Source organism: Eptesicus fuscus, chromosome 12 (genome assembly GCF_027574615.1).
Source record: "Eptesicus fuscus isolate TK198812 chromosome 12, DD_ASM_mEF_20220401, whole genome shotgun sequence".
NCBI classification, from domain to species: Eukaryota; Metazoa; Chordata; class Mammalia; order Chiroptera; family Vespertilionidae; genus Eptesicus; species Eptesicus fuscus.
The window spans coordinates 93487712-93514782 of NC_072484.1; the positions used below are offsets into that span (position 1 = coordinate 93487712).

General features: G+C 60.7%; 1 protein-coding gene across 1 annotated transcript in view; it reads right to left on the bottom strand.

Annotated features, from left to right (window-relative positions):
* Nucleotides 1–27071, bottom strand: part of CABLES1 (Cdk5 and Abl enzyme substrate 1) — a 73671-nt gene that overhangs the window by 18915 nt on the left and 27685 nt on the right. The window contains exons 2-4 of the mRNA XM_028155794.2: nt 14751–14822; nt 10039–10131; nt 1890–1967 (exon numbers count right to left, since the gene is read on the bottom strand). Coding sequence (XP_028011595.2) covers nt 1890–1967; nt 10039–10131; nt 14751–14822 — 243 coding nt within the window. The remainder of the gene's footprint in view (nt 1–1889; nt 1968–10038; nt 10132–14750; nt 14823–27071) is intronic.

Below are 27071 nucleotides of genomic sequence, written 5' to 3' on the forward strand. Positions count from 1 at the left end.
CGCAGCGCAGTCGAGGTCTCTGTACGAATCCATTTACATGAGAAGGCTGGGTGGGGGCTGGACAGCTCTCCCTCCGACTCGACTTGACTCGACTCTGGTGTCGGGGAGGGGCCTAGCAGGACGACTGAGTCAGGAACACACGTGAAGCGCCCCCCCCCCAGGCTGGCCTGTCCGCTTCGCTCGCAGAAGTCAGGACCAAAGTCAGTCCAGTTCAGCTTAAACCCAAGGACGAAGCTGGGGGGGGGGGGGGGGGGGGTACAGGGGCTGGGACGCTCCGGCAGCCGCGGAGGCCAGCAGACAGACCGGAGGAGATCAGGCCACCCCGACGGATGCTCTCCATGTAGGGGTTCCAGTGCACAGTGAAGGGTCCTTTGAGTTTCCTGTTTTTAAAACTTTCTTGGGATGAAGTTGGGGCTGCACATGCACCCGTCCGGGTGCCTGCTGGCCAGGCCAACGCGTTCCCTTGGGGCCCCACCTTCTACCCGCGGCTGCGCAGTGTGGCCACAGAGCTCTGGCCTCTGGGTGCTGCGGTGGGTGCTGTGATGGGTGCAGTCTGCCTCCGTAGGTTCTCGGAGAGCCTGCAGCCAGCGCCCGAGTTGCCTGAGCCTCGCACATTGGGGCGCAGCTGACCTCTCTCCCCAAGGCCTCTTCTGCAGAGTGACTTTCACTTGCCCCCCTGCTTTCTTTCTGAGGCTGAGAGCCACCCGCACTCCAGTAGTCCCCTCGCTGCCTGCCTGCTGGGACTTTGCTCCCCCAGCACTTACCGAGGCTCCAGGAAGATTCAGGCCCCGAGCCAGGCTCTGGGGCACAAAGAGGTGTCCTCTACAGACAGAGGCGGAGTCTTGTCAGAGCAAAGGAGAGGAGGGCAGACGATTGAGAGAGAATTACTAGTACAGCAGGGCAGCGTGGGATGTGTGAGCACCTGAGAGACCTGGGGACACGGGAACGGAAGCTAACGGTTCCAGGGCCTGCTGTGCCCTGGGCTCGGGCCAGTGCTTCCTGTGCCCTATTTAAGACCTCACAAGTCCACAGGGGTCACTGGTGTCTCCATGTCATAGCCAGAGACTGAGGCGGCTCATGAGGCCACCAGCTGACGATCGAATGGGCTTTTAGAGTTTAACCCAGATCTTTCCGATGCTGGAGCCAGGCCCTGCTTTCTGGACCTAATCATGAAGAGGTACGATGATTAGCCAGGAGCAAGCAGGGGAGCTTGCTGACCGTGAGAGGTGCTCCTCCTCCGCTTCTGGTCCACTTGGCTCTGGTACCGGTTCCGCGGGCTGGTCGGGTTCCAGCCCCAAGCCCAGGCACAGGAGGCAGAGTGGGCACACGGCTTGGGTCACTCCTTTCCTGACCGACCTGTCTCCAGAGCTGGCAAGGCCCGGGGCCTGGGGTGGGCCCTGCATTGTCCTTGCTTCACAGGATCAGGAGATGCCAACGTGCACATCAGAAGCAGCAGGCAGCATGGCGAGGACACACACGTGCGCGCACACACACACACGCACAGATACACACGGGGATACACACACACACAGATACACACGGGGATACACACACACACAAATACACACGGGGATACACACAGATACACACGGGGATACACACACAGATACACACGGGGATACACACACAGATACACACGGGGATACACACAGATACACACGGGGATACACACACACAGATACACACGGGGACACACACACACACACACACACACACACACCCCTGCAGGACGCTTTCTGGCTGAAAGAAGGCAGGGTTTTTCCTGGGACGTTTACACACTCCATTCTGAGTGTCGGAGGGAGGCCAGCTGCTGGAGGGAAAGGGCAGCCCCTCCCACACGTGGTCGCACAGCCTCGCGCCCAGAGAGCCACGAGGACACGCGTACGTACCCGGGCTGGGCGCTGTCCCGATACGGCAGCACGGAGAAGACGCTGCAGAAGGACCGCCTGCCACTGAGGAGGACGATTCTACAAAACAAAACAGAAAAGGAACAAACTAAATGCAAAGACTCTTAAGTTTAAAAAACCCCAGCGATGAAGCGCGCATGGGATTCGCAGCGGTGCCCGCCCCTCCCACGGCCCCCGCTGGCGCTGCCTCTGATCCCAACGTCAGCCGCAGGCGAGACACCCCGCCCGGCGGGTCTGCAAGGAGCGCACGGCACGCGAGTCCTCCTCCGTGCGACCTGCTCGCTGTGGCTGCCCAGGCAGACGGTGTGGGGCTGAGCTGGTGCCCGGTGCTGCGCCCGCAGCCATGAACCTGCACCACGGAGCCAGAGCGACGGGCCAGGACCGCGCAGGAGACACGCAGGTGCTCGCCAGGCGTGTCTCTCAGCTGCAGCGCGAGCTCTGGGGGCCAACGCAGGAACAGGACCAGCAGCCTCAGCCTCCGTCCTGCGACACGCTCCTGGGAACGGCTCTCCACGGGCTCTCCCGCGGTCGGCGGCACGCAGACAGGCATCAGCGAGCTCCCAACAGCACTGACCCCGGCGTCGAGAAGAACGCGTGCGAAAGAACGACGGGTGCAAACAACGGAGAAACGAGTGGAAATTAAAAAACAACCTTCTGGGTGCCATGGCGACACGTTGGCTCCTGCTCTCTGTCCTTCGTAACCGTCACCCTGGAGCCCCGCACGCATCAGGCTGGGGGCTCTGACCTTGTCTCCCCGTGACCGGCCGTGGCTTTCACGCTCGCAAGTCAGGCTTCTCAGCACGGCGACGGCCTGTCTCCTCGCTCTTCCTGCCTCTGGTCCTCACACACGGCACCCCCCGCGCCCCTCACTCACCACGCCGAAGGACGTGCACACCTCCGTCAAATCCCGCCTTGCCCGCCTCTGTCCTTGGCTATTCCTTCTGCCTGTTGTGCCCACACGGCACGCCCGTCAACTCCCATTTGTCCCTCACCACTGGCTCCGCAGGCCCCTCCCCAGGGAGCACGGCCCGTCCCCCGAGTTCCTCATTCCTCTCGGCGCTGCTTCCGCTCCCGACTCCCCCTTCAGGGGGGCACGGACCCCGAGCGGCTAACCAGGGGCCGCTCCCTTCTTCCGGCGGAGGGCGCAAGTGCGGCACCTGGCAGCCCCCTCCCCCCAACGCCCTGGGAGCACCAAGCCCCGTCACCGGGGACAGGACTGCGCCGCTCCCTGCACAGCCACGCCTGCCCACAGTGGCCGACAGGACCCAGCTTCACACTCCGGGGGGCTTTCCTCTGAGCCCGGGTCCCACACGGAACGGAGAGGAATTGTAACCGCCTGTTGGAACACCCAACAGCGCATGGAGCACAGGGAGCCAGTCAGAGCCCCGTCCTGGGGGGGTTCACCAGCGGGTCTCGGACCGAGAACCCTGCGGTCTGTGCTCCACGGACAGAGGACCACACGTGTGGCCCGTCTGTGAACGTACACACACACAGAGGTCCTCTTCTCCCTCGAGGGGATTCTCATCGGCTGCCACAGCCCCGAGGCCTGCATCCCCCCCTCCCGCTCCCGGGTCCGCACCTGCCGATTGGCTCAAGTAGACGTAATAGCAACTGCTCACAGCGTCTATCCGACGCCAGATTCTAAACATTTTAACGAAGGGGACACGGGAGGTGACGCACTCGCGGGGTGACTGACCGTGGGCCCATCACCCCGTGGGCCTGAGGCTGCGCTCTTCCCTGAGCCAGAGAGGCTGCTCCTGTGGGCGGGGCACCCTATGGCTCCGGGGGTTGAGGGTGACTTTCAGCCTGGCCTGCTGGTCACCAGGCGGAGCGTGGGGTGGGGACGGAGGTGACCGATCCCCACAACAGCCGTGACATCAGGGCTCTGTGTCCCCCGCTCTGCACAGCCTGGGCCCCTGTCCAGAGGGGAGGAGAGAGGTTCTGCACCCCCCCAGCCCCAACCCGCTTCCCACCAGGAGAAAAGCCTGAACCCCCCCTCTCCCCGTGCCACGCGAGGAAGGCAGGCGTCGGGCAGACTTGTCTGGCTTAGCGACGGCATCTCGTCACTCAGGGCTGAAGGGCCCTCCTTCCCACACAGATTGTTGGGAATTTCCACTAGAACAAGAGCATGAGGGCATGCACATGCCTGCGAAATGCGGGCATTCTTTCCACGGCTTCGGCCACCGTGTGCCATCAGTCAATGAGCTGCCTTGTTCGGCCACACGGAGCTCGCGCTGTGGTCTGGCCAGGAGGCCTGGGGGCGGCCGGCAGCTCGCGCCCATTCAGAAAAGCTCGTTCCGCCAACAGGGCAGGCTCAGCAGCGAGCGGGTGCCTCTGGTCCAGCCGCCGGGCTGGGGAGGCGAGGGAGGACCACATGCCTCTGGGCACGTCCTTCCTTTCTCGGCCACCGGCACCTGCCCGCCTTCTCAGGGGAGCAGTCCACGCGTCTGCAGCAGTTCCCGCCCCACGGAGACGGAAACAGTCCATGCGGCCGCCGAGAACACATCCCACGTGTGTCCCGAAGTAGCTCTGGGATCCGGGGGCGGCAGGCCTCGGCCTGAGCAGCAAACACCAACGCGCGGCGAGCTCGTGCCTCTGCTTCCCACACCGGCGGCTCCACGCCGTGGCTCCAGAGCCCCGCGGGGTCCGACCTGGCGGTTCCTGTGAACGTGCCGACTCGCTCTTGGTGAGCGCCAGGCAGCGTCCGCCCTGCACACGCACACGGACGTCAGACTCGCGGCCTCTACACGCGTGTGTGCATTTGCAGTAGCAGATCAGACGCAGCACAGGACGACATGACAGCCCCGCTCCGTTCCGATGGCCGCTTCGGAAACCGGCGCCTCCACGCCTCCCTCCGGCCACGGGCGCCCTCCCTCCTGCGCAAGGGGCCCGCGAAGCCGTGTCCCGTCAGGATGAGCAGGAAGCAGTACACGGAGGGGAGGGGTTCGAAAGAGGCACTAACTGCAGAGAGCTGGGCCTCTGAGGGTTCGAGATCACAGTCCCGCACGCAGGACCCGTCAGCGCGGCAGCCCAGGCTGGGCTCCCTCGGGCCCAGGGTCTTCCAAGCCCTCCAGGAGGCTCCCTCTAACTCTCTCCTCCACGCAGCCCTTTCTGTGCTTGGGAACGTGCTTCTGGTCTGAGGGAACGTGCGCTTCAGGCCACAAAGCCTACGCCCTGGTGAGATGTCGGAGGGCCTGGGACAGCAGGGAAATGCACTCGGCCCCGAGCCGACAGAGCCCCATGGCCACGGGCACGTCAGCCTTCAGCCCGCAGCCCGGTGACCGGTGTCTGCGCAGACGGGCCAGGGTCATCCAGGGCTTGTCGTGTTGCCTCTGACGCCCAAACCAGCACTGGCTCTATTTCTAGACCTCGAGGCGTCTCTCTTGGCCGTGAGGGGCCGAGGTCTCCAGGTGGAACGTTCCAGTGGGTAGGAGTGTTCTCCTCCAGACAGAGAGCAGGCAGCCGACTTCGGAAGTTGGGGCGAAGAGAACGGCACGCACCACGTGGTGGCCGAGTCGGTGACGCAGGGACACAGCCCAGGCATCCACGGGCCAGGCGTCCACGTGGGTGCCGGGCACACAGGCAGAAACACTCTCAAACACTGCAGTTCACCCTCACGTGCCCAGGGAGCAGGAAGGAACACGCCGAGAACGTGTCGAGCCGTGTTCCCCAAAGGACGTGTGGAGTCCTGGCCCTGTGAGTGTGGCCTCACCTGGAGCCAGGGGCCTGGCAGAGGCACCCAGCCTAGGGTGAGGCCATGCTGGACGGGGTGCGCCCTGGATCCAGGGACGGGGTTCCACAGGAGCGGGGTTCGGAGGAACCCCGACGGCGAGGGAAGACGCCACGAGATGGAGGTGGGGGCGGGAGGCGCCCACGGAGAGGGACCCGAGCCCGAGCGAGTGCGTGGTCCCGTGGGGGAGCACGCCGAGGGTGAGGCGCCGCGGTGCAGACCGTGTGGCTGAAGGTGGTGTGATGAGTTCTTTTTTCTTTTTCTTTTTTTCAGAGAGAGGGGAAGGAAGGGAGGGAGGGAGAGAAACACCCATCGGCTGCCTCTCATACGCACCCAGTTCTCTTTCTGCCCTCACCCGGAGACGGGCTGGCGGTGGGGAAGTCGGTTGGACGTGACAGTCGGAAAAGAAAGCACTGCTTGGCTGGGTTTGGGGAGAACAAAGATTTCGGGAAGTTCAGACTACGAAGGGATGCCGGGTTGCCGGCTGGATCCCAGTCGGGCGTACAGGAGGCAGCAGGTCCATGATTCTCTCACTGATGCTCCTCTCTCTCCCTCTCCCTTCCTCTCTCGGGAACATGGGCGTGGCCGTGGACATGGCCGTGGGCAGCCATGAACAGAAGACTGGCAGCTCCGTGACGACAGCGCCACCAGCCCGTATGGCGTAGGCCTGCAAGGCATTTTCCCACCTGACTGTGCCAGCCCCGCGCCCCGCCCCCCCGCGCCCCCCGCCCCCGCTCCGACGCCCCGTGCCGCCTCACTCACCGCCGTGCTGGCCACGCTTCCCTTCGTCCCGGGCTCCCCCTTTCCCGTGCTCACCTGTAGGCCCGGTCCCTGCTCCAGACCTGTCCCGGCCCAGCCCCCTCCAAGGCCCGTCTTCTAGGTCCCCCTTCTCCGTGGCGCCCTCCCTCCTCCGCCCCCTGAACTGGAACAGGCTGTCCACGCACCCGCAACGTGGCGGGGCCCGGACCGCTGAGTGGCTGAGGTGTGGGCCGAGCACGCTGGGAGGTCAGTGCAGCCGGCTGCCTGTTCCCTGGGGGTGCCCCCAACGCGCCACAACGGGGTGCCTTCCACAGCACACTGTGCCCTCCCCGGGCTGGAGCCGGACACCAGAAACCAAAGCGCCTGCACGGCCACAACCCTCTGAACGCTCCAAGGAGGCCGTGCCCCTTCCGGCTGCCGGTGGCCTCGGTCCTGGTACCCGCCCCTGACCCGCTCACTCCGGCAGGCCCCCAATCCAGCCTCACGGGGCTCCCTGATTCAGGACACGGGGAGGTGGTTCTGACTCGAAGCAGATCCACCCGCCATCGGACCACGCCTCCCGCCAAGGCTCACTTCCCCTCCACTTGCCTGGGGTCTGAGGTCATGGAGAGAGCGGGGGGGGGGGGGGGACGCGGGGCGGGGGGGGGGACGGGGCGGGGGAGCGGACGCCGAGGCCCCGACTGTGTCTCCAAGCAGCTACCTGACGTTACTGACCATGAGGCTGACGGGAGTTTTGAGTTGCTTTCCGGGTAACACGGGACTGTCTTTCCTCACGTCTGGCTTTCAGTGTCTGATCTTGCCCCTTCTACCTCACACTGTGCTGGACACTCAGGGTCGGTCAGGCGTTGTGTCCGAGGACAGAGGCCCTCCCTCCCGCCAGCCGCCCTCTGGTCCTGGCGGAGCCGGAGCCTCTGCCACGGCAGCAGGTCTGGGGACCGAGGAGCCTCGGCACCGGAACAGCAAGCGCCCGTCCGCCCGCAGCCCGAGTCACAGGGGGCGGGAGGGGCCCTGAGGGGTCAGAGGTCGGGCTGAGCGGCTCCCTTCCCCGGGGGCAGGACAAGGCGGGCACAGCGGCCCTGAGGCCCTCCCTTCTGTTCTCAGTCTCGCCCAGTGGTTCTCCACCTTCCTAATGCCGAGACCCACAGGTTGGGAACCGCTGCTGTACAGCCTAAGACCATCGGAAAACACAGATATTTACATCACGATTCATAACAGCAGCCAAATTACAGTTATGAAGTAGCAGCGAAAATAATGTCATGGCTGGGGGTCCCCACCACATGAGGAGCTGCATTGAAGGGCCGCGGCGTTAGGGAGGCTGAGAACCACTGGTCGAGACCTTCGCCGTCTTCATGAACACGCCGCCTCCTGCGTGAAGCCTCGCCCCCAGCGTGGGCAGGAAACGTGTGTGAGTGGCCCCGACACGCTGTGGGCGTCCCGAGTGCCGATGAGGGGGCACAGGAGGCCACGCCCCCACTCCCCCCCCCCCCCCCCCGAGGGCTTCTGCAAGCTTAGCAGGACCCTCCTACCCACCGCGGACCGCAGCCGTCCGCTGTCCCCGGCCTCTCTCCCTCCCCCCCCCCCCCGCAGGACGATGGCACGGCGGCCGTGGGCACTCCTCTCTCTCTCTCGGAAAGCTGGGCCACGTCCTCCCACTCGTCAGCTCCCGACCCCAGTTCCCTCCGTCACCTCAGGACGCATACTGTCCCCCCGACGTCCTCCGGGCCGTCCTCCATCTAGAACATCCCTCGTTGCTCCTAAACCTGCCGTCCTCGTGCCCCTTTGGGCCGTTAGTCCCGACTGGCCAGGCCATGGCCACAGCCTGCCGTCCCTCACAGCGGCCAGCGCCTGCTTCCTGTCCCCATCCCGGTCCTCAGACCGTCGGGTGAGCACACGGCCTCTCCTGCCCCAGCGACTCCCCGCAGGACCACGGCAGCAGCGTGCTCTCGGCTGTGCCTGTGGCTCCGGGGCGAGGGTTTGCCAAGGAAGGCAAGGCGGCTCCGTAATGGCACCGGCGATGCACACCCTGCATTAGCCGCACCCTCACTGCCCACTGTCCCGGCGTCACCTGGCCTGTGCCCCGACGCACCCGGAGGTGGGGTGCGTGTCACACGCCCGCTCCTGCGGCTCTGCCGCTGACCACCAGGACCTGGAGGCTTCCCTGCCTCTTCCGCGGGCGAAGAGGATGGACAGAAACAGAAACAGAAACGTGGCTGAAGGACGAGCAGTCGCAGTAAACACGGCGTCAGGAAGGCTGGTTCAGGGCCTGGGAGCCACAGGAGACAAACGCGGCGGCTCAGTGGGCGAGGCACATGGTTGTGAGGGAGAAGGGGGGAGCGAGTCGGGATAGTCTATTTAACAAACCCAGTTGGGTACGTTTTAACTGAAATAAGAAAATACGCTGACTGTGTAAATATTATTGGACAAAAGAGCTCAGTGTTGCTATTCTAAAATGACTGAATAGCCCTTAATTATGTTCAAGTAAGGCTTAAAAAGTAGGTATAAACTTCAGGAAAACAAGTCTGTAAACTGTAATCATGATTGTTCATGTTGTACAATGTGCTTTACAGCCAATCAGTCACGCTGGCCCTCATCCTTCCTGGAGTCTAACAGCCCTTTCGTCTGCATGGACCAGACATGAGGGGCCTTTTGCAACTAGAACATCAAGCAGAGTGGTCGGCCCTGGGACAGTGTCCCTAACGCCCCCGTTCGGGGGACCCACTACCCAGGTCAGAGGTCAGCAGAGGGAGCTGCCCCTCGGTGCAGCACCAGGGACCCCGAGCCGCCGTGGGCTCTGGTCCAACGCTGCCCTCGCTGCCACGAATGCACGCAGCCTCCCCTCGCCGACGCGCCAGCAGCGATGACTCCGATCTACGTGTCCCGGACGGCGTTCCTATCGGGGTCGTGTAAGCTTTCATGACCAGCGCTTTCCGAAAGGCCACGTGGAGAAGCTGGAGAAGCAGGCGCCCGGTGCCACCAGCCAGGCAGCACAGCCAGTGCCCAGGGCGCCTGCGGGCACGGCCACGCTCCCCTCCTGCAGCTCCACAGCCACACCCCGACCCCCCCCCCCCGCACAGGCCTGGGGGCATCAGCTGACCAAGGCGCACGGCCCAGGTGGAACAGAAAACAGCCCAACAAACCAGAAAAGGGAAAAGACAAAACACGAAAATTCAGCTGTTTTTCTCTTCAAAGGTTTCCATGCGAATATGTTTGTGTTGTATTCAAGACTCAGTGCGGCCTGGCTGGTGCGGCTCAGTGGATAGAACGTCGGCCTGCGGACTGAAGGGTCCCGGGTCGATTCCCGTCAGGGCACATGCCTGGGTCGCAGGCTCGATCCCCAGGGGGGGGGGCTTGCAGGAGGCAGCCGATCCATGATTCTCTCTCATCACTGATGTTTCTGTCTCTCTCCCTCTCCCTTCCTCTCTGAAATCAATAAAAATATATTAAAAAAAAAAAAAAAAGACACAGCGTGCGGTTAATCTAAATCTCACCGAGCCTCCGGGCAGTGTGAGGAAGCACTGCCTTCTACAGACTTCTCCGACGATTCTGGCGGGAGGCGGGTGAAAGGTCACGGGAGAGCCTGCGCTTCCCCCGGCCCCACCCCTCCTACACCCGGGAGACGAGGGCGGCGTCTGAGTGAAGTACCTGCCGTTCCTCGTGTCGTGCTGCCGCATGTTCTTGATGAAATGTATCTTCTTAAAGCTCTTCGGTCTGGGCGAACCGGAGAGAGTCCGACATCTGAAAAACAAGGTCATTTAAAAAATGCAGTCAGTGGCCGCTGGACGGCCGAGCCATCTCCACACAAAGACAGGAAGGAAAGACCAGACAAACGGGTGAGTCACCCAGGATAATGAGGACAATATGGCTGGGAACGAGGAAGCTTAAAAAAACCCCGACGACAGACAACTTCCTTGATGATGCTGATAGTAATTTATACGAGTCTCCAAAACGCCAGCTCATGAAAACCATTGTCCTCAGTCACAACAACACAGCCTCCCGGATTCCAAAGACATCGGTCTCGCTTGCCATCCTAAAGCCCTCCTGCATCCGCGCAGGGGACGGAAACAGAAGACGGTGAACCTAAGGGTTCGAGGGGACGCAGCCTGGTGAAAAGTGGGGGAAAGTCGGGGTGAAACAGCCGGAACCATCTTTCTCGTCAGCAGCCTCTGGCCTGAGCTGCTTCGGTTTCAACTGGACTCCACCTGGAGCTTCACTCAAATGAGAGGGGCCGGCTTCTTTTCCTTTTAAGATAAATTTTAAATAAATATTTGTTGGACAGAACGACCTGGACTGAAGTTATTTTTTCCTGGAATGTACGACATGGGCTTGCACGGCGGGGATGACAGCACGGCCCGTGGGCTGAAAGGTCTTTTTTGTGTGTATTTTTTCACAGTTACCGGGTGCAGTCCAAGCTCCGCAGCTGCAACAACACGAGGAGAGCAAACACCCCCACAGAACGAGGCTTAGTCTTTTCTTAGAGAAGGGAGCTGTGACTTTTCTCTTTGGGTTTTTCCTACCAAACGCTGTTGTTCACTTAGACCTTTCGGACCACGGGCCCCAGGGCTGATTCTGCCCTTGGGAGTGGGGACCCCAGACTTAGCCTCAGAGGGGAAGTTGCTGGGAGCTGTGCCACTGCCGAAGCCACAGCGAGGTCTGGGCCGGGTCCCCAACTTCAGTCAGGTCTGAGCTTTGAGGCTTCGGGGACTAGAGTAACAAGGGAACCAACACGCAGGTGAGTGTGGGCAGGCGGGCTGAGGGCCGGACAGGCGGGGTCACAGACCCTCAGCCACCCTCGGGGAATTAGGTCCAGGCCTCGGGGTTCCGTCCCCCGAGCCCCCTGACCCACCTCTAGGAAGGCCAGTCTTTCCAGAGGCCGTTCGCCAAAGGGCAGACACTGATTTACTTTCTAAGAAGCAGCCCCTTCAAATGTGACTTCACTTGCAAACAATCACAGTGGAGCCAGGAGTGCGACAGAAGCAAAGGCGTGACATCAGGTATGTGGGGGTGACTCTGCAGGAAAACGGGGTTCCCTGGCCTTGGCTCTAGTCAGGTCGCTGCATCCGAGCAGGGTCCGCAGCCCCCACCCGCAAACTCGTCCCTTCCCTGGTGCTGCTGTGAGGGTTCCCGCTGTGGCGTGTAGCAGAGCTTCGCCAGCTGTAGGTGGCGCATGATGCGGTCAAATGGAAATCTGCACCTCCGTGCATTTGCACATGGATGCAAATATGCACACACATGACATATGTGTTGTGGTTATTGAGACCATCAACCTCAAAGGGTGCACACCTTGTCACCACCCGCCCCCTACGTTGAAAGTGCATCCTTGCCAAGGGTCCTGAGTTCTTGGTTTTAAATAGATTCTTTCAAAGACCTGCACGGCCTGCTGGAGGGCACTTAGCAGAGCTTCCTGTGGACTTCGGGGACAAGCACCCCCAAACCCCACACCCCTCAGGCTCTAACCCGGGTTCAGTCTCCTTGGGGCTCCTCCTGCCTTCTCAGCCAGCTCTGTGGAGCAGACCCAGGACCTCAATGGCCTCACTTCTACCCCAGAAATCAATGCTGGAGTCTGCAGTCACTCGAGGTCTGCAGAAGATTCTCGAAGCACAGTCACTGGCGAGGGGGCCTCTGAGAGAGTAAGGAAGCTCCCAGGGGATTCTGCACGGGGCGGGGGGGGCGGGGGGCCAGTTGTGCCTCACACCCTCCCCGCCTTCCCCACAGGACAGCTTCCTGGGCCGGCCAGTCCAGGGCAGTGGCCACAGCAGGGTGAGCAGGACTGTGAGCACCTTCCCATCCTGAGCACCCTCCCAGGCCAGAGGAGGAACACCCGCTGCTCCCTGCCTCTGGGCCTGCAGAAAGGGCTGCCGGTCGGGGGACACAGCCCCCCAGGCCTCTGCAGGAACTGGGAGTCATCGGTGGCTGTTGGCACCAGCAGGGCAAGGAGGAGGGGCACCAGGCAGTCCCCACGGACCCAGACAGGCTGGAAACGGGGGGGGGGGGGGGGGGGGCGGTAAAGGAGGTTTCTGGACACCTAGGGAGTCCTGGGTCCTTGTTTCTAGGACACTAGGGAACCACCAGCCGGAGGAACCCCCCTCCGTGTAAATGCTCAGTTCTTGGACGCTTCCTAACAAACTCTGATGCACAAGAGAGAGCAGGACTTGCAAAAGGAGAACTAACAAAGGTGCCTTCTGTGGCTCTCAGCGCCCAATCCTAGCCGCCTGGGCTCCCTTTCAAGAGCCGTGCTGTCTCGCGTTTTTTAAGCATTCAGCTCCACCCTAGGGAGCCTAAGGACGCCCCGGAGAACAGTGACGTTAGCAACCATTGCCAAGGAAACCGGAAGGCTGAGCACGTGTTGTGGCAGGGTGAGCAAGAACGAATTAATTTCGAAACCGCCTGAATTAACATGTAAACATCCATTTTAAAACATACACTGTAAGTGATGCAAAATTAAATTAGTAGGATTAAATTAAAAGCTAATTTAATGAAAGATTAGCTCTTTCTTGTTAGCACTGATTACAGGACACATTCAGTGATGCAAAGGGCTTTTAATACATGCCCTGGAGCCACTTGTTCAATGTGCCGAGTTTAAAAGCAAGTTGGGCATTAGCATTCCCCCCCAGGTCCCCCAAACCAGTGCCATTAACGACACATTCATTTCACAGAACCCGGGAGCTGGGAGGACCGCAGCCCCTTGCCCCTCCCATTTTACAGACGGGAAGACTGAGGCCGCAGCGAAGCTAAGGGAACTTCCAAGGCCACGTGACAGGTCTGTAGAAGAATCCGGCCAAGCCCTCAAGTCCCCTGACTCCTAACCTAAGGTCCCCTCCTGCCATGCTAATTTTATTTCTTAGGAACAAGTAAATTTCTAAGAAAAAGTTTTTAATTAAGAAAGAAGTCCATGGGAAAATGAAGACTTCTTAAGCTGCCTCAATTCCCTTGATTTCTGACTGACTGTTAAATGCTGGATTTGGACAAGATTTGCTGGGAGCTCAGCAGTTTCTGGAAGAGCTGAGGGAGAGAAGCTGGCCTCACTCTGCCTGTGTGTGCCACCAGGGGCTCAGCCCGGGCCGATTCTGAGAGGTGCAGGGTGACGGGCGTGTGACAGGAGCGCCGTGCCCAGTGCCTCCTCGGCCCCTTAACCACCTGGAGCCCCTAAAGGGGAGCGACGGATTCCCACCGGCCCCCTTGTCGCGTGGCCACAGGCGCCCTGAGGACGAGCTGCTCGGGCCCCGGGACACCCCGGGGGCTTCCAGCTCTGCGCACCGGCGTCCCGTGTGTGGCACCTGCTCGGACGCCAGAGCCGCCCGGTGCCTCCTGAGCACCGCCCCCGCCCCCGCCCCCCCCCCGCCTCCCCCCTCCCCCGCTCGCTGACCACCTGGACCAGCCCAGCCTCACGGACTTGGGTGCAGCTTTTACAGCACCCTCTCCAGGAAGCACCCCTTCTCCCAACATTTACAACAGTGACGACGAAGGGCGCTCGCACACGCCCCATCTGTCACGAAGCTACACGCCAATCACCTGGGACGGGCCCAGAGGTCACAGCCGTCTTCACAAAGACATCAAAGTGGAAAGTGAACTGTCAGCCCCGTGTCTCTTTGGAATAAAGTCAATGATGAGACTCAGGGGCATCTGACACGCTTGACCCGACCCAGGCCTGCCCATGCTCCACCCTCCACCCGGTGGTCTGTGCACAAGACCCAGGACCTGGGGTGAGGCTCTGGGCCGGGAAGGAGCCAGCCCCAGGGTGAGCGGCCTCCCTCCACGTCAGCACCTCCCAGGCAGGTGTGGGTTCCCGGAGGAGCTGGTGCGAGCTGAGGGCACATCCTCCGCAGGCCCCCGGCCGCTGCCACGCGTGCCCTGTAGGCAGCGCCCAGCTCGCTCAGCTCCTTCCGCAGGAGGTGCCCCCACCGGCCACCAGCGGGCGGCAGTGAGTGCTGCCTCCTCCAGGGGCCTGGGTGGCCCACAGCGCAGACGGGCGGGCGGCAGAGGGGGTTAGAGGAGGTGGCACAGCTCAGCACTGCAGTCACCCCAAAAGGTGCCTGCCAGCACCTCTCATCTCCAGGGAGAAATGGAACAGCCCCTGGAGCTGCGGGCCACGCTGGGCTGCTTTGTTGCCAGCAGCTTTCCCAGGAAGGGAGAAGGGCCCCCACATGCCCAGGGGGATGCCAGAGCGGATGGGTTCGGAGGTCAATCCTTTCCAGTCCTCATGGCCTCAGGGCAGGGGTGGCCAAACTCTGACCCTGGGGCTCAGAAGGTCATTTTAAACACTCAATTCTGCAGACCAGGAATTTTAACTTTGGCCGTGACCTAGTCCAGCGAGCCATTCACACACAGAAACACAGGCCGGACGGACGGACACTCACCTGCGCAGGGGGGCGTTCTCCTCAATGTCTTCCAGCGTCTCCAGCGAGGACCTCTGCGAGATGAGCCGGCGTCTGCAGAGAGAAGGGGGAACCTGGGCGTTAAAACCGCCTTGTGAAAGGGACCAGGCGCTCCTGTGTGTCTAAGAAGTCGAGTCCAATGAAGTCCAAAGAGATGGGACAAAAGCTCTCCTCACGAGGCCGCCGTGCTCCCAGCCTGCGCCCTCCAGGCCCGGCCCGGCGTGCCGTCCAGTTCCAGGGCTGCTTTGTGGCGATCAGGGAAGCGACTGCTCCGTTTACGCTGCAATTTTCCCCAGAGACCAGAAGACAAGGTGGCTCTTCCAATGCGCCCTCGGGCACCGAGTCAGACAGCGCTGCTAGGTGTTCAGATGTTAGTAGTCTGGACAGGGCTACCTGATGAGTATTGCATTTTAAAGCCGTGTTAAATGGAATCGCAATCAGGGTGCAATAACACCATTCGGAGGCAATAAGAAAGTGATGGTCTCCGATGGTCATGGTTTCAAAAGCCATTAGAAACAAGGACGGCCTATTCCCTCAGGAGAGTGTCTCAGAGACCAGGGAGGCACATGTGGGCACGTTTAGACAATCCATTTACTCCTTCCCGTTGCTGAAGAGCTGCAAACCGCCTGCCAAAGCCTCCTCAACCTCGTTTCTCTGAAGAACAGGCCGTTAACTGAGACTCCCCCGTATGGGACGGGGCGGGCGGCTGAGCCTCACAGAAGCCACCTGAACAAGGACCTCATTTCCTGTACGTGGTCTGGCTGACGGGGTGGAACGAGTCTGAATGGGTCTCTCTCTACCTTGAAAAAAACGGGACTAAAATTAGAGGGATAATTCTATTTTGTATTACAGTTGACAAAACTTAGGTGAGAACATGCAATTATAACTACTTTGTTCTAAAGAACAAAAAAGTATAAAATGAGACACTCTGAAAGCTCATTTCTGCAAACTATTTAAGGGCACCATCAACTTTCTAAGAGCCTTGTCTCATCTTTGATATTCCAGTGCTTCCTAAAGTGCTCATCCCACACCCCCTCCATCAGCGAGCTGCCTCATTTGTGGGTGTGTGAGCACCAAGAGCGTCCTCACGGCCCAGGGCCTTCTGCACGGCCTGACGTTCAGCTCTGCAATGACTCACAAGGAGCTTCCCGGTGAAACTGCAATACTGCCCGATTCCCAACGGCCAGCCAGACCGGAGGCCACGGCTACGGGAGACACTGGTCTTGCCTGCAAGGTGCAGGGGGCCTGAGGGATGGGGAGCTAATCTTATAGGCGCCGACTCGCCAGTCCACGGGGCTGTTCTGTGCAGCCCTGCGACTCGGGGCTCGGCTCACGGGACACCAGGACAACAGCTCGCAGCTGTGACTCTGAAGTGTCCAGGCCACAGCTGAGGCACGGCCGCTCCCAGTCCTCGGCCAGGCTGGTCTGAAGTCCCAGCGGGACAGGCCGACGCCAGCAGGTCACACCCCTCCCGGCAGGCCCGCATCGCCTCATCCAAAGGCAGGGCAGTTCCACAAGGAGTGTGCGTGCCAGTCAGCCTTGGACGTCCGTCCTGGGGCTGGAGGCTGGGGCTTAGAAAATGCCTTCATCCTGGAGCCTCAGTCTCCTCGCCTATGAAATGGGAAAGTGCGAGGAAGAAGCAGACACAGGAGTCCTTGGCGCAGGGCAGTCACTGACATGCAGCTACTGGGGTTTTGATCGACACTCGCTTCCTCCACTGGAGATGCACCCTGACCTGCCTTCCCCTCAAATGACCAGGATCGGGGGATGAACTAGCTCTGCCAACCCCAATCCCAGGCAGGGGCAGGGGAACCCCAAAAGGCCTTGTGCCTGAGCTTACCTGGGACCCTGCTCCTTTTATACGTGTACCCACAGAGCATAACTAACTCACGGGCCACCCATAAAATTAGCCCCGCCCCCCCGACTGTTCCTTTAAATTGGGCCGACGTCCTCCCTTCTCATGAGAGCAACTAGCAGTGTTTTCTCCGAGAGATGCACAGCTTGGCAAGGACCACGTTATAAAGAAACCGTCACCGGCACCACAGAAACAGAGGCGGGGCTACCCTTCCACATAAACAGGGACTTGTTCGCTGCCTCGAGGGCCTGCCCCGTGGTGGTCACACAGGGTGCTCACCTCTGCCCTCTGCCCCCTGCTAGGTCCTCCCAAGCCATGTAGCAACCGTCCTCGGAAAGCCCGCAATGGAAAGAAGGCTCAGGGCAGGTGCCGACCTCAGCAGCACGTCTCACCCCAGCGTGCCTCCTACACCAAGCCCACTGCCAGGCAGACTGCTCACCAGGGGCAGCAACAGCAAGGTCTGCACTTTCAATGACGGGCAAAACCTACTCTTGGACCACAACGCCCTGCCCTTACGACCACAGCCAGCCAGAGGCCGGCAGGCGCAAACAGCACCGGGGGCCACGTCACCAGAGGGAACGCCGCGTCTGGTCCTCAGAGCGAGTCCTCAGGTTCCGACTTGTCTGACAGCAGCACCCTGGCCCCTCCTCCCGCCTTATGCACGGAGGCCAGTGTGGGCCCCATGCAGCGCCCACAGGTAAGGCCACCTCCCCGAAGCCCCAGACTCCGTCCGAAGGTCACCTTGTTCTTGCTCCACTCGGCCCGAGCGAGGCATCGTCAGCTGGTGGACACACTCGCTCCCCATGAGTCCGCGCCTCATCGGGGCTAACGGTCCATCTGTGAGTGCAAGTCCCTGTCCCGGGCCCGGGCTCACAGTGGAGGCAGAATAAACCCACTCGTGGAGGCTTACGGAAGGTCACGGGGAGGAGAAGAGGAACCCGACAGGAACGCGTGTGACAGGACAAGCGGGGCAGGACCCACGGCCAGTCCTCTCAGTGTCTCTTAGCACAAACGGTCACTGGCTCCATTTTTAGGGCAGGAGCGTGACCCACCCCCACACTGACCCCCCACTGACCACCCCCACACACTGACCACCCCCCACACTGACCACCCCCCCACACTGACCACCCACCACTCACACTGACCACCCACCACCCACACTGACCACCCACCACCCACACTGAAGACCCACCACCCACACTGACCCCCCACTGACCACCCCCCACACTGACCCCCCCATACTGACCACCCACCACCCATACTGACCACCCACCACCCACACTGACCACCCACCACCCATACTGACCACCCACCACCCACACTGACCACCCACCACCCATACTGACCACCCACCACCCAAACTGACCACCCACCCTCACTGGTGACTGGGAGCAAACAGCCCGCAGCCTGGTCTAAGCTCGGCCGTTGTCCCGAAGGACAGCACCCGGGACCCAGGAGAGTGAGGGGAGGTGGGAGTGAGGCCCAGGGCGTCTCTTCTTAGCCGGGTGGGCAGAGCCCCTGGGAGAGAGGGCTAGCGTGGGCAGGACTCCGGGCTCGCTGTGTCCCTGATGACTGGCGAGGCCAGGACAGGGTGACCGGGGACCAGCAGTGCCAGCTCGTCATGGCTGACCCCCTTGTGGGGTAACCTGGGCAGCAGCTCAGCCCAAAGACCAATGAGCTTGTGGGCATCACGGGGCCAGCTCCGGTCTGAGGGAGGACGTATGACGAGGAGGGTGGCCCTGCCTCCGTGTCCAGGGAGGAGGTTAGACGGATCCACGCACACCACCTGGTGCACGTCGGGCCCCGGGGAGCGTAGAAATCTCTGGAGGCAAAACAAATCCCGAGGGCAAACGCCCCGCCATGTGGGCGAACCGTCGCTGCCACCTCTCCTCACAGAAGGGCCCGTGCCCACGTGGCTCTAACCCCCCCCCCCCCCCCGCCACAGGGGCCCTTCAGGCTGTGAGAGGCCACGGGTGCGAGGAAGCAGGGCTTCCCGGGCACCTCAGTCACACAGGTGAGGGTGAGCCGGGTCATGATCACCTCAGAGCGTCCAGACAATTATGACGACAAAAAACCCAACCATAAAAGTAGCTTATTCACAGTCACATGACACCCACACCCGTAATTGACTGCTTTGTCACTGTGTCTGTCTCCCACCGACCTTCTCCTGCCCCAGACGGACTGACCACACCAGACGGCCAGCGGCTCCCGGAGGGACGCCGTCCTCACCTGTCTGGCCCCAGGGAGGGCGCCTCTCGGCAAAGGGCAGGCGCTCAGCGGAGGCTGAGTTCACTGGGGACTCCCTCTGGGGGGGCGGGGGCAGTGGTCTGTGGACTTCCCCAGAGACCTCCCGACGCCACGCGATGGCTTTCTGCACGGTGACCAGGGGCCTCCTCGTCCACACACAGGCTCCCGTCTGTCACCCGAAGTCGTCCTCAGAAAGCCCCGGCCCCTCACTACAAGCAGGGCAGGGAGGCAGACAGCGTGCAGCGAGGGGCGGGTGGGGGAGGGACAGCTGTGCAGTGCACAGGGGTGAGGTGGGATCTGTTTAAAATGCATTTCTTCTGTTTAAGATCATTAAATGCTCATTTTTCCAAGTGGAATTTTATATGTCTCACTTTAAAAAAATCAAACCAGGCCCGGCTGGTGTGGCTCAGTGGTTGAGCACTGACCTATGAACCAGGAGGTCAGGGTTCGATTCCCCAGTCGGCACAGGCCCGGGTTGCGGCTCAATCTCCAGTGTGGGGCGTGCAGGAGGCAGCTGACCCATGATTCTCTCTCTTCATTGATGTTTCTATCTCCATCTCCCTCTCCCTTCCTCTCTGAAATAAATATATTAAAATCAGTATTTTTTTAAAAATCACACCAGGAAACGCATCAAGTAGAAACTGAGGATGAGCTGCTAACCCCAAGGCCCAGAGTCTGGTGTGTGCCTGTCAGTCATCAGAACCGTGAAAAGGAAAAGAAAGGGTTGTCTTTCCAAACACAAAGGCAATGAGGGAGAACGCCGTCCTGGCACAGAGCTGGAGCCCGGCTCCACTGCTGGCGACACCTGTGTCTGAGCCGATAGGAGCGTGGGGGCGGGTAGGAGCGACCGTAGGGGCGGGTAGGAGCATGGGGTGGGTAGAACGGGATGGGTAGGAGCATGGGGTGGGTAGAACGGGATGGGTAGGAGCGTGGGGGTGGGTAGGAGCGTGGGGGTGGGTAGGAGCATGGGGGCGGGTAGGAACATGGGGTGGGTAGAACGGGATGGGTAGGAGCGTGGGGGCGGGTAGGAGTGTGGGGTCTGGGGAGACAGCAGCCGGGAGGGAATCAGGCTCCTCCCCAGGCGGGAGGCGTTCCCCAGGCTGGGCACCCCGCTCTGTCCAGCTCTGGCTCTGGGGGAGGCTGCAAGAAGAGCAGCCACATAAAGGGCCCTGGCTGGTGGCTCACACCAGCTGGGGGAGGGGATGAAGGACCGGCAGGAGGATTAGGGCTCCAACCTCATCCCCAAGGCCTGGTGATCCCCACGGGCCCAGCAGCCTTCCCCACGTGGAGCTGCAGGTGTGGGCGCAGAGGCCTGAGACCACTCTAGGGCGGGCGGGAGAGCTACCAGGACTAGCCCACTGCCCAGGTGGGGCGGGTGCTGCAGGGCCCAGCGTGGAGGCGGGCGTGGTGGTGGTGGTGGTGGTGGTGGTGGTGGATGCAGGGTGGTGAGGGGGCAGGACAGCGAGGAGGGGGCCGTGGTGGTGGTGGTGGATGCAGGGTGGTGAGGGGGCAGGACAGTGAGGAGGGGGCCGTGGTGGTGGTGGTGGATGCAGGGTGGTGAGGGGGCAGGGCCAGCCGGCCAGCCCACAGGCCTCCTCTGAGCCTCCTTCTCTGACTGGAGTTACAGAGCTTTCACCAAGGGCCCATCAGGGCCCATCAGGAAAGGGCTGGGGCCACCAGCTGGAAAGCAGAGCTGCCTTTAGCAGATGGCGTCCCCGTAGCACGTCCTAAGATCGCCCCACTCCTCAGACACGTATGTCCTGGAAACTGCTCGGCACAGGGCTCCTGACGGGCAGGGCTGGACTGCACCTTGTAGACCAGGTAGGTCCCTGCAGAGAAGAACCTCCACCCCGGCAATTACACTTTCCTCGCCGCATCTTTGGTGGAAATGCTGGTTTTCAAATAGCAGGCTCTCTGAAGGCCAAACGCCCTCTAAAGGCCACGGCTCTAGCCGGCGTTTCTCTAGCAGCTGAGCTGTGGAGGCCGCAGCACCAGGCTCGCTCTCCGGACTCCGCTGCTAAAGGATGACAACTCGGCTCGTGATCTGCCAACTCCACAGCCGGGATCCCAGAGGCTCGTGGAGCAGAAGTCAGTGTGTTCACTGAAGGAGCAAACTGTTTGCAGCAACACATATGTGTTCACAGATGAAGACAGGAAAGGCAGCTGTCGCCTCTGAGCAGACACGTCTCGGAGCAGAAGCGCCTTGGCTTCGGCCTGGCGACGCCTTCTTCAGACACGACTTAGCTCCCTCCTGGATCTACGCTTTGTCCGCGGCCAAGCCGCTGAGGAACCCGAGTGTGGCCTTGCCGGCTCACCTGGCAGCGGCTGCTGGACGGGCCGAGAGGAAATCCCACGGACAGCGCGGGCTCTGACACTGCCCTGCAGACGGCCGGGCCGGTGAGCAGGCTGCAGCCACCGCAGAGCACCCTGCGGGCCCGTCCACCCTGCAACGGGCACCCGGCTGGCGGCTTGTGAGGGAAAAGCCTCCTCGCCCCTCGGCACTTCTGTGCCCACACCCACACCCACACCCACACCCACACCCACACCCACACCCACACCCATACCCACACCCACACCCAGGACACCCACACCCACACCCACACCCGACACCCACACCCACACCCAGGACACCCACACCCACACCCACACCCAGGACACCCACACCCACACCCACACCCACACCCATACCCACACCCACACCCACACCCACACCCACACCCAGGATACCCACACCCACACCCATACCCACACCCACACCCACACCCAGGACACCCACACCCAGGACACCCACACCCACACCCACACCCACACCCAGGACACCCACACCCACACCCACACCCACACCCACACCCACACCCACACCCACACCCAGGACACCCACACCCACACCCACACCCACACCCACACCCAGGACACCCACACCCACACCCACACCCACACCCATACCCACACCCACACCCACACCCACACCCAGGACACCCACACCCACACCCACACCCAGGACACCCACACCCACACCCACACCCACACCCACACCCACACCCACACCCACACCCAGGACACCCACACCCACACCCACACCCACACCCAGGACACCCACACCCACACCCACACCCACACCCACACCCACACCCACACCCAGGACACCCACACCCACACCCACACCCACACCCACACCCACACCCAGGACACCCACACCCACACCCACACCCACACCCACACCCACACCCAGGACACCCACACCCAGGACACCCACACCCACACCCACACCCACACCCACACCCACACCCACACCCACACCCAGGACACCCACACCCACACCCACACCCAGGACACCCACACCCACACCCAGGACACCCACACCCACACCCACACTCAGGACACCCACACCCGACACCCACAGAAGCATTTCAACTCCCCACAGTCACAGGCGTCTTCCTTGTAAAGGACGAAAAGTAGGGTCACCTTTAAGAAAAGGAGATGCACGGTCCAGGAACGGAGAAAACACAGGAAACGGACTGTGAGTGCCTGTTTTAACGTCTCCAGCTGACGAATCAGAAAAGTCAGTGTAACTCCACACAGAACCGCCAGGCCTTGTTCAAACAGGGCCTGTTTCTACGTTTTCAGAGGCAGGTCATGAAAACAGGCCTGAATGTTTACAGAGAACACAAAGGCACCCGCTGCCGGTCTGCTTTTGTTTTACGGTCTCATCAGACTCGTCAAATTCTGGAAAACCAAGGTGTGAGGTCATCGCGGCGCTCAGGGCTTTGAGAGAATTTAAAACCTGGCGGGGACTCCCTCGCAGATCTCCCGGGGCCCCTGCCCACGGCCCCTGTCCGTCCTGCCACTTCCCACCTGGAGACGCACTTCATTCCTCTGGGAACAAGTTCAAGGCCGCCAGAAGGCACCTGCCCAGGCTCCCAGACGCCTTGGGTTTCAGGAGAGAAAGGGGGGGCCACGGGCTGAGTGACAGCTGACTCTCCTGCTCAGCCCCACCCCTCGGGCGGAGCCGTGCCCTGCAGCTGAGGGAGCAAGCCGAGCAAGTGTGCAGGAGAGAGAAACCAGAAGCAGTTGTTCGTGTGTGTGTGTGGGGGGGGGGGGGGGGGGGCAGGTCAGGAAAGCCTGGGTTTTGTGAGGCTGATGAGGCGAACAGCCTTGTCCTTGCTACATAAGGTGCTGGATGCCCATTGTGGGGGGTGGACACGTGGGGGCCAAGCCAGGACAGGGTGCGGTGTGAGGGATACGCAGCAACGGAAAACCACTCAGAATAAAGGGCCAGCTTCATCCTGGAGGAAAGAGCCCACTGAGGAAGCATAACCAGCCCCAGGAGTTTGGGGCAGCTCGTGTGTGTTCCGGTGGGCGTCAGCGTTCCAGGAAGCGAATCCAGCGTCCCCTGTGAAGGGCCTCCCTGCGCCAGGCGGGGAGGGTGGCTGGGCGCCCTGCATGTGGACCCAGAGGTCACGGCCAGGACAGACCAGGTGTGGCGCGTGGGAACTGAGCTCACAGAGCCCAGTGTAACTGGGAAGACGGGGGCGTACCCCCGAGAAGGACTGCCCAGACCCATGTGGACGGCTCAGGGGTAACCCAGGAAGGACTTCTCACACACGCCCCCAGGAGGGGCCGCCCCGATGGAGCAGCCAGAGTGTGTAAGGCCCAGAGGACTCCCCGAGCAGAGTCAGGGCAGGAGCCAGCAGGAGCCAGGAGGCAGCTGGGCCCCAGCAGACCAGGGCCAGTTCTAGAGGGAGCTGCAGAGACCCCACGGGCCAAGTGAACACCCACCGATGGGTGGGGTGGGGCTGGCACCAACTAGAGTGCTGCACACGTGTGTGCATATATGTGCACGTGTGTGCGCTCATGCAGCGTTTCTTCTGAGATCAGAACAAGGAGGTGCCAGGACCCCCCGCAGGGCTGATGGGGGGGGAGGAGGTGCAGAGCAGGAGGCTGAGTGCTTCCTCAGAGGAGGCTGGCGGCAGCCTCCCAGCCCCCTGAAGGCTCAGTCCCGGCCCGGCCTCCGCGCAGCCCAGCCGTCAGGAGCCGGTTTCATCGGGGACCCTCGTCTCTGAGACACCCGCCTTGGCAAGTGGTGGCCTCGCCTGCAGTTCCCAATCAGGGGCTTCGGGTGCTTTCCGGGAAGGCCGCTGAACGCCGGGCACGTTCGAGGCCAGACAGACCCACATTCATTTTCCATTAGAAACAAAATGCGGGCTCACCGGGCCCTGCTCTATGGGGTTTGCAGCAGAAGCCTGGAGATGGGCAGGGGGAGGCCCCACGCCTGCCCGGGCCCCGTCCTGAAGAGCTGAGCTGTCAGTAACTAGACCAGCAGGGCCTGGGGCCGGCTCGCTTCCGAGGGCATTTATTCACCGGGACCTTCAGGAGCTGCCGCCCCACAATCCCGCCCCACCCCCCTCTCTTGGTTTCCAGCATGACCCTCCCTGTCCCGAGGGCCTTCCATGGAAATGGATTTTGACAGCTCGGAAACCGCATTCGATAATTCCTAGCAGATTCACGATGGATGGGATTTCGTCCGTAGTTACTTTTTCAGATTCACGGTGACCTGTGCCCAAGAGCAGCTCATGGAAATGAAGATCGATGCTTCCTTATCCACCAGCCTCAGCCAACACATCCCTTTTCCTTCCAGGAAATGAGCTCATTCCTTCCCGGAACCCTTTAAAAATGCCTCGTTTCTCCCTGACCACCGCCGCCTATTCCCATTGCTGTACACGGAACGGGCCCAGCGGAACCCGACTGCACGGGGAGTTACGGGGTGAGGATGCCCGAGGGTGGCCAAACCTCACTTCAGAGGAAACTCGGAATCGGCTCCACCCACCTGCACCGAGCCCTCCACAGGCCCGGCGCTGCTCCAGCTCCGCCAAGCCGTCCCGGCGTTTTCTGAATTCCTGCGTGTGGTGTCTTCTCCGAGTTTGGAAATAGTCCTATCTGGACACTTGCAGGGTGACCGCCTTTCCTCTGGCCCCACACCCGGATCTGCACGCTGACGCCGCGCCTGGAGGACAGATTCCTTCTCCGAATCCCCTTCCACGAGCAGCCGGTTCCCTTGTTGGTGCCCAGCGCACCCCGAGTGCAGCATGGTCAGTGCCCACGGCCCCCCCCAGGGGCAGGGGCAGCCTGCAGCCTCCGTTGTTTTTGAGCAACAGAACATTGTTTGTTGGTTTTCAAAGTCAGCCTTAGGCCAACCCCAAACACAATCTAGAATAATTACCAACGTTCAGAATAGATTAGAACAATTACTTCCCTTACACATCTGAATGGACACATTTACTTGTAACCCAATCACTATTGGAGCAACAAAGGAGTTTGATAAACAGTAAATCTGAAACCAGGAGTTGTGAACGGCACTTCTAGTCCAAGGTCAGTCTCAGCATCTAATTCCTTATCTCCTGGTCTCAGTGTTCGGCCGGAGATAATCCCGACGGGCAGATGAGTAGGTGCCCCCGTACCCATTTCAAACATCTCAGGGTCCCCTTCGATTCAGGGTGGCAGGTGAAGGTTAGCTGCACACAATCACATGACTGGCAGCACAGCTAACTGACGGGTAACGAACATATCGATGGTCACCGGTGTGACAGGGTGTGCTGTAGAACACGCCAAGTTTATGTTTTACTGCAGCTTTAAACATCTTTATATCACTAGGTATGTCTGTAAGTACATAATACGCACACATAAAAGTCAAACCTCAAAATGTTAAACAGAGAATTACCCGTGTCCTGCAGCTCCATTACCAGATATAACCCAAGGACAATGAAAGCATACCCCCACCAAAGTCTGGACGCGAATGCCCACAGCAGCATTATTTACATAGCCAGGACTGCAAACAACCCGGATGCCATCGGCGGGTGAGCAGACGAATAAAATGCACTATTATTCAGCCACAGGAAGGACAGAAGTCCTGACGTATGACACGGAATGGATGAACTTGGAGACATGGCCTAAATGAAAGCAGCAGCCACAGGCGACCACAGAGCGTATGATGCCACGGACAGGATCCGCCCAGAAGAGGCCAAGCCACAGACCGAAAGGAGATTCGTGGCTGCCCAGGCCTGGGAGTGGGGAGTGGGAGGAATGGGGCGTGACCGCTAATGGCCATGGGGCTTCTTTTCTGGTGATGGAAGTATTCTAAAATTAGATACTGGCAACGTCGCACAACTTTGTGAATATTCTAGAAACCACTGAATAGTACGCGTTAAATGAACCGTTAAAACAGTTATATGAAATTTATAGATGTAAAACTTACATAGTTACAAAACTTATCCTGTCTAATAAAGAGGGAATATGCTAATTGACTGCTACGCCCTCAAAGATGGCAGCCCCCACAGCCACAAGATGGCAGTGCCCAGTCCCCTCAGCCCCGCCGGGGCAGCAGGCACACAGCACGGCCAGGCCCACCCCCAGGCGAGTCCGGCCACTCCATGTGCCTGCCTCCAGGGTCCCCCAGTCCCCTCAGCCCCCCAGCTGCTCAGGGCCGGCCCAAGGCACAGGCAAGCCTTGGATGTTGGCTGCCCAGCCACGCAGGGCCACTCGAGGCTCAGGTAACCAGGGCCGGCCGAGGCTTGCGCTGCCGGCAGTGGCAGCAGCAGAGGTGTGATGGGGCATCGCCTCCCCAATTTCCGGGTCGCCTCCTGCCCCTGAGGGCTCCCGGACTGTGAGAGGGGGCAGGCCAGGCTGAGGGACCCCCCTCCAGTGCATGAATTTTCATGCACCGGGCCTCTAGTGTATTATAAAATGTGTATATGTAAGAAAGACATACTCTGGAAAAAATACCGCACTTTCTGTTGTATAAGACGACAGGGCGTATAAGATTTTCCTGGGTTAAAAAGTCGTTTTATACACCGGAAAATACGGTATATTGGACTATATTGATGGGATTAGATATAATGGATTAGATATATTGGACTACTATATTTTCTGGTGTATAAGACGACTTTTTAACCCAGGAAAACCTTATACGCCCAGTCGTCTTGTACGCCGGAAAGGACGGTACATGGTGGCATGAACCAGCCATCTGTGGACCGCCTAAGGCCCTTGCCGAGACCCTGAGGCTCTAGATTACAGAATTCTGAAAACAACAGATCGGTTCCGTTTCCTTTGATTAGCTCCCCGGAGACTGAGCTGGACTGACCCGCCCAGGCCAGAGCTAGATGGTGGGGAGCGAGGACCCGCCCAGACCCTCTGATCTCAGAGCC